Source organism: Mixophyes fleayi, chromosome 8 (assembly GCF_038048845.1).
Source record: "Mixophyes fleayi isolate aMixFle1 chromosome 8, aMixFle1.hap1, whole genome shotgun sequence".
Lineage (NCBI taxonomy): Eukaryota > Metazoa > Chordata > Amphibia > Anura > Limnodynastidae > Mixophyes > Mixophyes fleayi.
In genome coordinates this window covers 105392462-105405856 of record NC_134409.1, presented here as the reverse complement: position 1 = coordinate 105405856, position 13395 = coordinate 105392462, and the positions used below count along the sequence as shown (strand labels likewise).

The window sequence follows — 13395 nt, the reverse complement described above, 5'->3', positions numbered from 1 at the left end:
TCCCTCACTCCTCCCTTCCCAGATTCAGCCTGAGCTCGGGGCTTCTAAGATGGAAATGCAGCCGTCAGGAAGCAGAGACTGGTAATAGCTTCACTTATGCTGACTTGAAACGAGAGGGTTAAGTTGCATCTCTTTTATCTTGCTTGTTAGCTGGGACTTCAAAGAAGTAATATTTGGCGCCTCATTTGCATACATCAGTTTTAATGAGGACAGATCTCCAGCTAGTATTGAATGCATGCACGCTGTATGTAGGAAGCATGTACCATATTTTCAAAGTCCTTCATTTTTAAGCCCCTTCCATGTGCCAGAGGGGGACTATACACCTTTCACAGCAAAGGAAGCAACTGCAACATTAGAAGAACACATGTGACTTTGCCTCTTCTCTAAGGGTGGTCTACCTTTCTTATCCAGAAAATAGGATTAAAGTCACTCTGAAGCTGTAATATTCATCTTTTAATGGGCATCCCATATATCAACAAGTCTATAATACATTTCTCGCTCCATGCACATCAAAAAGACACCAACTTGTAATCCTGCTAAGTTGTCTTTTTTAGCTGTGGAAAATGCCTGTAGAGTTCATGAGCAATGCTGATTTAAGTGTAGGGTAGAATAGTCACAATTAAGTAATGATTTTTCAAGTCAGTATTATGGTGTTGGATGCCCTCTGCTGGTCATATGTGCAATAGCTGCAGAATATCGTGTTATCCCATAAGTATCATTTATTTTGATGCTCACCAAATTGGCACTACATAATAATATATAAATTGTGACACAAAATAAAAAGATGTACAGAAATTGGGTGTACAGCCATCCTTACAAGGAGGTATAGTTAAGTCTATATTTCTTCATTGTATGTTAGTATATTAGTACACATCCAGAAACTTACTACGCCCAGTACAGGTACAGTCACTTCCTTCATGCATTTCCTGTGTATATTGCAGCATAACATCCTGTGAAAAACACTGAAAGACGAGTGCAATTTCTTTTTCTTATCTTTATGTGTTGCACTTGTAATGTTTGAGCAGTCGCTAAGGTGTCACTCTCTTAGAGTCCTGCTGCCTTTCTTGTCTTGTTACAATCCTGGTGTGTGCCTTTATTGTGGATTATGTGCTAGAGGTTACAACACAGATTTTATATTCATTTCACTGATCAATGCAGGATGTCATTGAGGTTTTTGTCTGTAAATGCCAATGCTGCTTAATATTCCGAAATTGTGAAATCTCAGATCTACACAGCCACGCAGAAACTGAACAATGAATGGGAAATCCATGCAGCTCATCCACAGTGGTTACTGACCTGGTCCAAACACTGAGCTAACCATAATGCTTTGCAGTGTGCAGAGTTTAGTCCTGTGTCCAGATTTCATATATATTCCATTTAAAAATACAGATTTTTTTTTTCGTTGCTCAGTGATCTTTTTTGATCGCTGATATCTTCTTCTGGACTGAGACTGTGTCATAGAAAGGGTTCCAAGAAATGCTGGATCTGAAAAAAGAAAGTTGATGAATCTTTCTTACAGAACAAAAGACAAAGTAGCGACATTCTACACAGAAACAAAAAGAAAGATTCACTAATAAACTCATCCTAAGCACTAATGTCATGAAATTCTTTTGAAAAAGTGTGAGAATAAGCAACTGTAAATGTGTAGTTTGGGCATACTTCAGGGAATAGGCATTTTACATGTTGATCACATATTCACAAAAAGATTTTCAGTTACAATAAGGGTACTGTACAAACTGAAAATTCTTTCTGTTATGGACCTCATTTAGAGTTGTACTTACTTCCAAGGTTTCCAGAGCAAGAGCCTTATGTCTGGAGAGGTGGATCGGGGGCGTGCATGTGCAACTGTAGTACAATATGGTTGTGTACACACAGAAGTTGTCGACCAGTTGCGTAATGAAATTAAAATGGTTTTTGAAAAATACTTTAATACATGGCACCACTGGACCCGGCAAGCCCTGGCAGCCATAAATTGCTTTGGTATGCTGTCGTTTTTGTAGAACTACAAGTGCCAGGCCAGCATACCCATAGCTGTCAGAGCATATCAGTACTTGCAGAACTACAAGCACCTGCATGTCCTGGCATCCAGTGCTTGTTGGATGTCCTCTGTGCTGCACTTAATTCTTTGTAATATTATTATTTTCCTTTTTTTTTTCTTTCTTTTCTGCTAATCCATTGATTAAAAACCCTGCAAGTCGACTTACAACTTGCTCCTAATGGAGCCACAATGCTATTGCCACTTCGGTGCCTGTCTGCTATTAACTAATCAGAGTGACTTTGCTATGATTGGCTAGAGTATGAGAAAACCACTGTGATTGGCTACTTGTGTATAGACCCATGTAAGGTGTGAATGAACTTCATTGTGTCAATGCAGTTCATTTATAAACTGTATAAATGAACTTCACATGTGGTGGTATCCTGTCGGAGGCCACGTGTATATAGTAGCTCTCCCGGCTAATGTTTCTCCTTCTAGAGCCTTACAAAAACAAAAGATTAAAATGTTAAGGACATTTCCTTATTTAGTCAGATAATGTGTAAAAACTGACCTGAGACTTTGCACCCAGCTCTCTCTCTCTTCATTACTCGCAGCAGACAAGTGATATGATTGGTGGTTTCCTTGCACTTTTTTCCCATCTGCCTGAGTCTTGCAAGCTTTGACAGTTTGCCCCCTAGCATGCAGGTCAAAGCAGTACTATGTGCACAAAAACAAGACAGCATATTTCAGTGATACGGGGCAAGGACCATATTAGCTAATCTTATCATTATAAATTTAATCACTGTATAATATTTCTCCATATTGAGTAAAACCTAGCTGCAAGATGTCTCTGTAACCAATCAATCAACATACTTAATTAACTATTAATAAAAAATCGCCCAGCATCTAGAATTATCTTGAAAATTATCCTTACCACATGTTTTAAGTTGTCTATTTTTTGTAAAGTAGAACACAAAGGGGTTTGTGTATCAAGGCAAATATGGAGGAAAGAGCGGTGCATATTTCCCTTATATTTCCCTTCAGATGGCTGCATTGCATGACTGTCCATTGGGGTTGTGGCAGTAGGAGCAGCCAGAATGGACCAAGTGTGCGCACACATTGTATTGAGAATAATCAATACCGTGAGGCCTGTTGCACCATTTTCTCTCGCTCACTCTGTGCCAAAATCCTCTGTCACCCCTGAGGTGGCAGAGGTCAGATCTAATCCATTTTTGAGAAAACTCGTCCTGCTCCAAAATCATAGAATGGGGCACTATGTAAATTAATACATAGGAGCATATTCAAGTAGCCGAAATGTTCCTCTGAAACTCGCGGTTGTGCACGTTTTCAAGTACAATCCAACCTCAAAATCGCAAATTTCTCCCTGCTCCTCTAAGGGGTGGAGGGCGGGGGGGCGTTACATCGCCGCGTACTGCCTTCACGACCGTTACGGAGGCACTGCGCGGCTAATTGAATATTGCTCCATAGAGTCCAAAGTCCTTAAATCAAACATTGTTTGCATAGTGTCACTATCGCATGTAAAACAGAAATGGCTCTGCGACTTCAAACGATGTACAGACATTAATGCAGATGGAGACGCCAGAGAAGACTGCCCCTTGTTGTCTTTACTATTCATATTTACCGGCTTCTTGGTATCTTCTGTTGGCTCAACACATAGGTTTTCCAGAGGGATTATTCCAAGTGGATCTTTATCCTGAAAGAAGGAAAAAATGTCATACAGATGTTAATATTTCCATTTTATACCCCATTCATACTGCACCAAAATCCCGGGTTTTTGCCGGGGCGAGCTCAAACGACCCGGGTCTTGGTGCAGTATGAATGGTACAAGTCAAAAATCCCGGGTCTAAAAACTCGGTTCTTCAACCCGGGATTTATCGAGGGTAATTCCCGGGTCAGACCCAGGTTGCCTGCACTAGGAATGGTGCAACCCGGGTTTTTCAACCCGGGTTGCACAGAAAACAAGCTGATTGGCTGTCTGCCTGTCTCTGGAGGATTTGGAATTAGGCATTTCTCGTTCATATTATGCTTGCCAAAAAGAGGCCATTCATTTTCCATCTAGAAATCTAGTCTTTTGGGGTAATCATTGAAATATGCAATGCCTAGCTTTAGAAGCTCCTACAACCTTTCCTTAAATATATGTTTCCCAGTCTCTTTATGCCTTTCAGAAAGCCCTCCTAGACTAGTACGACTAAATATATAAGCCAATTGGAGGTATCCTTTATTCATTATTGTATTATGTATCACCATTTTTCAGCCAATGAAAACTGCTCTGGTGATGACTCCCACAAATTGCCGGGGCACAGACTTGTGCAGTATGAATGGGGTCAACCCGGGAAATTCCCGGGTCCGAGGTGCAGTATGAATGGTGTTTCTGAGCTGGGACGCTCCGAGCCCCGGCAAAAACCCGGCTTGAAAAACCCGGGATATTGCCGGGGCGGCAGTATGAAAGCGGTATTATTAGACTCACTGCACCCTGGTTCATTCAGCTGCGCTCTATTCTCACCGTTGTGTATTCAAAGTAATAAAGACAGTTGTCCTTCAGAATGAACCACCGTTTTTTCCAAGTCTTCACACGGCCACCTGCAATAAATAATATGAGCTAGTGTCAAACACATCATAAACATCATATAAAAAAGGAGTTTAGACATTTACACATTGTACTTCCTAAATTCAAGCTAAAATGAGCTTTGTCAATGTGAATTAATGCATATATTTATTTGCACAGGACTATATTTTTACAAGGCTTAATTACAATGGAATATGTATGCTGTGGATAGAAACAGCAGCTTAGTGCACATTAACATTTTACCTCTAGTGTCAAAATAATGGACATATTGGGCCTGATTCATTTAGGAAATTAAAGCAAAAAAAAAGTAACTTTGAACCTTGGCAAAACCATGTTGCAATTCAAGGGGGAATGTTGCAATTCGAGGGGTGCAAATGAGTTTATTATTTTGCACATAAGGAAAATACTGGCTGTTTTTTCATGTAGGAAGCAAATACTTGATAGCTTTATTTTTACACTTACATTAAAAGTTGATCTAGGACAGTGTTGGCTAACCTGTGACACTCCAGGTGTTGTGAAACTGCAAGTCCCAGCATGCTTTGCCAATAAATAGCAGCTTATTGCTGGAAGGGTATGCTGGGACTTGTAGTTTCACAACACCTGGCATGTCACAGATTAGCTAACACTGATCTAGGACATGCCCTACCCCAATTATAAATCTTCCATCACATTTTAAATTTACCTCCCCCTCCAATACAACATGGTTTTGCCAAGGTTCAAAGTTACTCATCTTTTTTGCTTTACTTTCCTTAATGAATCAGGTCTATTATGGCTACACTAGACTCATGACGAGACAGGTATTTCAATGAAATCTCTTTGGATGTACTGTTTTTATTTCTTAATATGAACTTGCAAAATAACTTTTTAGGTATCTGAATTTCATGTACGACAGGTGTGGTACCACAATGTTTTTTTCTTTTTTTTAAGTAAAGTGCATTTTTCACTGTGGACAACCCTTAATTAATTAAACATACCCACATGTATAGAAAATGGGAGGGGGATCCCTATCTGTTATCTTAATTAGAGAGATAGCTCTCAATGCTGAGAGTCAATTCATCCAGTGCTACCATAGAGCTCTACTGAAGCAATGGATGAATTCACCCTTAGAACGTTGAGAGCTGAAAGTGCACTACAAACTCTCTGTGGCTCTTCCACAGAAATCTATTGAAAAGCTACCAAGAGCTTGAAGTGCACTTGAATCAGCACGAGCCAGCTCGTCCAGGGAACAGCAGGTGACGGAAAGGAGTTGACCTTAATGATGTACATGGGTGAAGGGTGTGGTTGTTTAAGGAGGAGTCTTTATGATAGGAGATGCGTATTTCAAACTGCTTTCATCACTGGGCTTTGTAGGCTGCAAGAACTACCTGTGCCTCTATGCCTTGCTCCAGTGGTGATGTCTCTGTTATTAAGACATTTCCTCATGAATTACTTGTAAATTAGCCATAGGTTTGTCCCAACCTTGTGTGTCCCATATTGTGAAAATATTTACCACAATTGCAGACTGACTCATAAATGCATTTTCTGTACTTTCTCACCCCCTCACAAAACTACTGCCCCCTTCCCCCTATCAATGTGTGTGAAATCATGTTCCAGAACACTTCCTCTTTTGTGAAATAAACTTCCTTACTGTGCTTTTTTCAATCTAAAAATGTGTGTGAAAGTGTATACCCTTCCCTCAAAGATACCGAGCAGATAATATCAATCAGTTGTGCATTGTGTTTGGAACCTGCCAGTATAATGTAGAGTTCATTAATCAAACTTAAAAACCTAAAACTAAGGGTGGTGTTAGACATTCTCTTTGAACGATAGCAATAGCACTTATAGGGGTCTATGCATCAAACTAATTTTCCACTTAAAAGATGCAGAAACGGCTCTTTCCGCATCTTTTAAGTATGTTTGCTATGCATTACATGCCTAACGTTCACAGAAATCTCCTCCGTTTAGGCTAACACCATGCAGCATAGCAGTCCCCACTGAGTACTATGTGGGGGCTGTGATGTTCTGCAATGCGTAAAGCTTTGATAAGCTTTGCATTGCACAGACAGGTAACGTCATCTCAGGATGGCATTACCTGTCTTTTCCTATGGGATTCTGCTGATGCCTCTCTGCCTACGCAGAATGCGATATAGTGTTAATGCTGTGCGCATGCTCACAGCATTTCCTACTGTTATCGGCAGCGCTAAGTTGCCAGTGAATAGAAAAAAAGTGTTTGCATCAGATTGGTCACTTCTCCTGGGCTCCCAGAGTAACCCCGGCATAGTGCATCTTAGCTGGGCAAAAATATGCATCACTGCGATATGCAGCGATGCATATTTAGCAGCACTGCATCTTATGATACATAGACCCCATAGAGCTCAATCGCTACAGTGCTAGTCTATTACACTACGGGGTGCATGCTCCTCCTTGTTACATGGAGGTCATTAAGCTCTGAAAATGTTACATGCAGCATCTTTAGATCTTAATTACTCCCGTGAGACAGAGGAGTAGTGTTCAATCTGACACCACCTAACATGTTTGGGTTCACCTGTACATGGCTTAACCAATTTTTCAGAACGAGTTTCCTAAGTGAGATTTCGAAAGGTGTGCAGAATGAGACAGACCATTCCCTGCAGGGGAGGAGCGGAGTGGCATTAAACCGACAGGTAAATAAGGTATTAGAGTAAGAAAGGGTTCATCTTGTAAGATCATATTTTTCCCTAATTGGCCATCGGCACCTAAGCCCAAACTTTTTTGGGATTTGGCACAGTGGTCTCGATTATGGTAGGGCCAGGTGGGGCACTGACTCTATGCAGGTCCCCGTTTCAGCCGGATTATAGAGGGGAGAAGCGACTGCATAAACTTGTAGCTTCTGCGTGGTCCCACCCCCTAGACTGTGTGCGCAGCCCCAGGATTTGTCAAGGCATGCGCATCCTAGGATTGGCCACAACAAGCAGCCATACCGAGGTACAAGATTACGCTCGGTGGCCCTGGTTGTAGAAGTAGCCTCCATATCAGGCATAGTTTGTTTAGAGTAAAAAGTAACAAATCATGTGCAAGATAATCACATAGAAAATATTTGTAGCTATACATGTGAATTCTGCTAGTGCACAACCTGACAAAATGATCCATGTTTTTTCATCAGTACATACATCAATCAGTCTCTCAATGTTCTCCTGAGTCTCAACATGGCAGCTATGTTTTCCTGCTCTGTGACATAATGTCTGGACTTGAGTTCATGGACAGATTTACTATGGTGCTATTGTGGGAAAAGTATTAAATTTATGACTGCTCAGCAAGCTGAACTATAGTTAACATACATTGTGAATATAATAATAACAAATATAATAACGCTAGTGCAGTTTAATAACATCTAATAAATATGTAGAATTAGTATTACATTAATATCTTGCCTGGAGTTAGTAATTATAAAGAGTTGCAGATGTGCAGAGCATTTAGGGACTGATTTAGCGTTGGGTGGAAATATTGGCCCGAGTGCAGAATCTCCAGCTGAGCAAACCATATTGCACTGTAAGGGATGAAAATACTAAGGGGGTATAGTTACTATACTGTGAGTTTGAAAAAGGGGAGATGTTGCCTATAGCAACTAATCAGAGTCTAGTTATCATTTATTTATCATTTATATATACCCCCACATGTGTATTATAATTAAAACATATTTGTACTCCTGATATTAGAGGCGTGGAGAAAGGATACATGAAAAGAAGCTATGGAAAGAAGCAAAGGATGTTAAGTGTATTTTACATTCAGAACATGTCTTTTCTCATCCAAAAACATCATTAACCAGTCGTTATCAACAGCATCATCACTGTCTTTTATCCCCTCCCCATAGCTTCTTTACATATATCCCTTCTCCGTGCCTCTAATATCAGGAGTACAAATATGTTTTAATACACACGTTGCACCGAGGTAGCTTTCTGGACTGCGTAGTGGAGTGGGCCCGGTACCCAATTTGGTACCGGGGCCACAATACCTCCTCCAAATGTTCTCAATTCCACTGCACATATTTACTAAACTGTGGGTTTGAAAAAGTGGAGATGTCACCTATAGCAACCAATCAGATTCTAGCTGACATTTTGAAGAATGTACTAAGTAAATGACAACTAGAATCTGATTGGTTGCTAGGCAACATCTCCACTTTTTCAAACCCGCAGTTTAGTAAATATACCCTTAAATCTTTTATTTTACATGCTACATGTACATACGGGCCAGCTTTATTTTTACACTGCATTTTGGGCCTGGCCATGCCCCTTTCATGACTCTAAATCAGCTTGTGTAACATTCCACCCCCTGCAGCACAAAATGTTTTTTCCAGTTGCATAACAAGGACCACAGTGACTTTCCTCTTCAGATTGGTGGATGCATCATACTTAGAATGCGTGTGGTGGAAAAAGTAAAAAAAAAAAAATCTAAATTTTAAACTATTGGTTATTACCATTTTTGACCACCAAGTTAATGACCACTTTAAATGTTTCCCATAAAATGCTGCTTAATCAGATGTCTTCAATAAATAATAAGTTTAATAGGACATAGGTAGCACCTTCATTACATTGCTATTGGTATTTGTGTTTATAAAAAGGTGCTTTCCGGTATTGAGTGCATGTGGCTGGTGCAGAAAGTGTCCTGCTGACAGTATAATTCCACACTCAATCTCCATTAGAGGCTGTGGCAGCCTGATAAATCAGCAATAGCCCCCTGAATGTACAATCTGCACCCCTTGATGCTCATTTCAATATTCTGTTCTGCAACACAAAATCTGAGTTTTGCATGTGAGCACCGAGTAAGACGTTCAGCAATGCCCTGATCCCCCACAGGCCGTCATGCTAAGCCATGCGCAGACACATGTAAGCAGATGCTTTTTTGACAAAATAGTTACATGACATCGTAACAATGCATTTGTACTGTGGGGCTGCAGCTTTGCGGCTTTGTAAATGACCCATATAGACTAATCTTTCATAATAATTCAGTATATGAACGCCAACAGTGAAGTAATAGATAACTAATACTACTAGTACTACTGCTGCTACTACTACTAATAATAATAATACTTTTTAATGATTATAATGTATTCAATATTACTGCTAAAACAAACAAACAAACATTTATTGCTTTGTTAAGCAATTTGCAAAAGTAAATATTTGTAGTTTTTCTCATTTTTTGTTGTAGTATTTCTAGCAAACACAACTCTGCAACATTGGACTAAAACTTGCTAGAAGACTAATTAAGTAGATATCAAATGGTATGCTTATTAAACTGTCATACACATCACTGAAAGCACTGCTGAAATCAATTCACCACTTTGAAGTGGGGAGTCTGAATAATTGGAGTGCTGCCAAGTGGGACAAGTAGAACATTTGCACAACCAATCAGAAATGTTGGAACAGTTAGCAAGTGTTCAACAACCAATCAGAAGGCAGATCCTATATGAAGGACTACTCTCCTGAGTTTAACTCATAAAGGATTTAATTTTTATTTCTAGAGTGAAGGGTTTAATTCACTGTAGATTTTTTTTATGCATAAAGACTGTTAATGTTTTACTTTTTATAACACATTTCTGTCTTTTATTTATAAGAGTGACTTTTTAAAGAAAAGGTGTTATGGTTGGGAAAATAGACACATTTAAGTTGCAATAGGTGTTAGGATAAAGGTATTCTTTTTTTGTTTAACAAAATGATTTTATTGTCTGAGGGTGTGTGATTTTTTTCTCTACACAGGTCAGAGATTTAACTAACATAAGTAGTATCATCCGATAATGACATGGGGGATAAGAGGAATCCTGCAGGAAGCATTGCAATGTAGTAGTAATAATATTGTTTAACAACCCACAGCCCTGGGAGTTTGGAAGAGCATCATAATGACTGACTAGTATTCAGGGGCTTTCGAAACTTAGCATTGGGCCGCTCTACTGCTGTATAACCTGAACGTATCTACCTCTGTCTTCAAAGCACCAAGCAGAAGGGATCTGAGAAGATCCTCAGGCTTAGGGCTATTTTGGCTTAAAGTCTTCTGCAGCAGGATCAGGAACTGGTTCAGTTTTGCTTACAAGCTATAAGGAGATTTGGTCGGCCATCGACAGTGACAGGGGAGACGTTTATTTGGATAGCAAGTCATCTGTGTGGTAATAAGATCTGCTACTGTCTAAGATTGTCAGCTGGCAAAATGACTTTCATCAAGTGCAAAATTGCTGGTAGTCCTGTGTAATGAAATATTTATTCAACTGCACATTAAACAGATTTCTGTACAGACAACACATAAATGAACATATGTGTTACAGCTGAACAGTTTATTTTCTATTCCTTTCTACGTGACTTGAACAAAGTTAGCCATCTAATGAGAGAGTGAAAACCTCCAGTGCCCTATCTCCCAACTTGTATATTTTGGGTTCAGGGAGGTAGGCGTGCGCCTCCACTACAAGCATAAGAAAGGGTGTGGCCACATTGGATAGGGGGAGTGGTCATGACGAGCTGGGGCATACCATGTCCCCTGGGGGGAATTAACAGCTCTTCTGAAGTGCAGGGCCACTGATGGTCCACTTCCCCTCCCATAAGAAGACATCTTCAATGCTGCACGTACTGTTTGGCATTGAAGGGGCACCTGTCAGCGGGGAATATCATTTCACAACTTTCATGAAATCAGAGCAAAAGTATTGTTACATATCATTGTTATATAAAGTGCTGATAAATTGAAAATCTAATATTGTTTTTTGATACATTGCTACATTGTGGATTGACTGGGTAAACTATTTATTAATTATTTAATCATGGTTATAAGATACAGTATTGCTTTATATCTTATGCTGTGAAAATATTTTCCTGAGGTCTATCTAGGGTTATTGGAGTTTTAGATTAGTTTTCTTGAAGATGGTTTTTAATAATTTAGTTTGTTGGTGCTTTGCTATTTGTTTTATAGGTACTAAACCATTTTGGATCAACTAAATTATATTTTCAATATTTCTGGGAATATTTGGCTTTAGTATTTATCTATTTTAATTAGTTTTAAGGATACATAAGTCCTTATATATTTTATTATAATTCAGAACGCTGGGTTATTCTATTGCCAGGGGAAGTGTATGATTTCTATATTTTGTAATGGGTTTTTTTGTTCATTGATAAATGAAAACTCCTTTAATGCAGCTTACTAAGGGACCTAATTATTAATGGCAGCAATTTCTGTGCCACGCCTTACAAAGATGGCTTGTAAAAATTAATAGTTTGTTGATATTTCTCCTTAAATCTACAGAGGACTAGGCGTAGTGGACGCAGCCATTGTTTGAGCTTACCAAATATTTATGATAATGCAGCCTATCAATTCAGAAGGAAGCAGTTACATCACTGATTTAATGGCTACTTCTGCCACATTGTGGTGACATGACCACTTTAGAGGCTCATCATAATCCCTAAACAATCTGGGGCTGATGCAGAGTTGGGAGTAAATAAAATAAATGTACAGCTGCGCACATCTCAAGATGCATCCTCCTCCGCATCAGCAGTGTATGTGTTACTGGTTATGGCAAGTTATCATGATCAGCGAGTATGAGCAAAAGCAAAACATGCAAACACACAGTGCGTTGTTCAGTTTACAAGTTCAACTTTTTGATTAACTACACATACAGTATATGAAAACAAATCTGGCATGGAAAGTGTATAATCATTAATATCATAAAGCGCTTATAATTAATTTACATATAATGTTTTACTCATTATTTCAGTGTTTTCCCCAGAAAATGTTGCCATTGCCAGGTGGCATTAAGAAGTAGCTGGTTAGGGGCAGTGTAATCATCATCAACATTATCATCATCATCAACATTATTTATATAAAGCCAGCAACTTCTGTAGAGCTTACAATTAGGAAACATTAATAAAACAATACTGGGTAATACAGACAGAGGTAAGAGGGCCTTGCTCGCAAATTTACAATCTATAGGACAATGGGAGTTTGATACACAAGGGTAAGTGCTACATCATATTTCATATTCGTCCAGCTAGAATGGAAAGGTTAAAAAGTACTTAATGGGCTCTACGATCTAGTGTCACTGCAACGTCACAGGGTTGTTGTCTTGTATTAACTGTGTAGAGGGTGGTAATAGGGTAAACTAGGTGGATTAAGAGGGTGGTTGAGGAATTTGATAATCTTGCCTAAAGAGGTGGGTTTCCAGAGAACGCTTGAAGGTTTGAAGACTAGAGGAAAGTCTTATTGTGCGAGGGAGGGAATTCCACAGAGTGGGTGCAGCCCGAAAAAAGTCCTGTAACCGGGAATGAGTGTAATACTTTGCAATAATAATAAAATTATTAAAGTTGAAGGTTATTGCCAACACATATACTTTAGAAGGATATTTTTTTTACAAATTTTTTTTTTTATGCCTGGCTGCTGAGCCTCTGCCCGCTTGGACTGGTCAGACTTGTGATCATTGGTCTCACACACTCGGCTGGCTGCAGTGTTCACACAGTGCCTGTTATAATAGGACAAACAATGGTGCTGAAGCTGTGCTGGACAACTCCAAAAAAAGGAAAAGTTCCAAGAAGAATACACTCTACACGCTAACACACAATGCACATCTGCAGTCTTTGACTCTATGCACAGACCAATATACGCCCTATATGGTAACATAACACTAACTGAGTGGAAGGATCTCTGGTGCCTGTCACATCATGAAAGATCCAGTCAAGGCCCTGTAAGTGTGAGGATAGTGATATAGGGATGTGACACATATAGTGGACTGAAAGCGGACAGTATGCAAGTTTGGAAAAGGAACATTTACATTTCTATGAAAAAATGGGAAGTGAAACAATTTGTATTGCTGGAATGCAGAATTATTTACAAGAAGGGAACTAAGCCC

The 13395-nt window shown here is 39.4% G+C and overlaps 1 protein-coding gene across 1 annotated transcript in view; it reads right to left on the bottom strand.

Moving 5' to 3' along the window:
* Window positions 1–432: 432 nt before the first annotated feature.
* Window positions 433–13395, bottom strand: part of CYTH4 (cytohesin 4) — a 47875-nt gene continuing 34912 nt past the window's right edge. The window contains exons 10-13 of the mRNA XM_075183068.1: window positions 4500–4576; window positions 3618–3689; window positions 2547–2692; window positions 433–1485 (exon numbers count right to left, since the gene is read on the bottom strand). Coding sequence (XP_075039169.1) covers window positions 1407–1485; window positions 2547–2692; window positions 3618–3689; window positions 4500–4576 — 374 coding nt within the window. The 3' untranslated portion in view covers window positions 433–1406. The remainder of the gene's footprint in view (window positions 1486–2546; window positions 2693–3617; window positions 3690–4499; window positions 4577–13395) is intronic.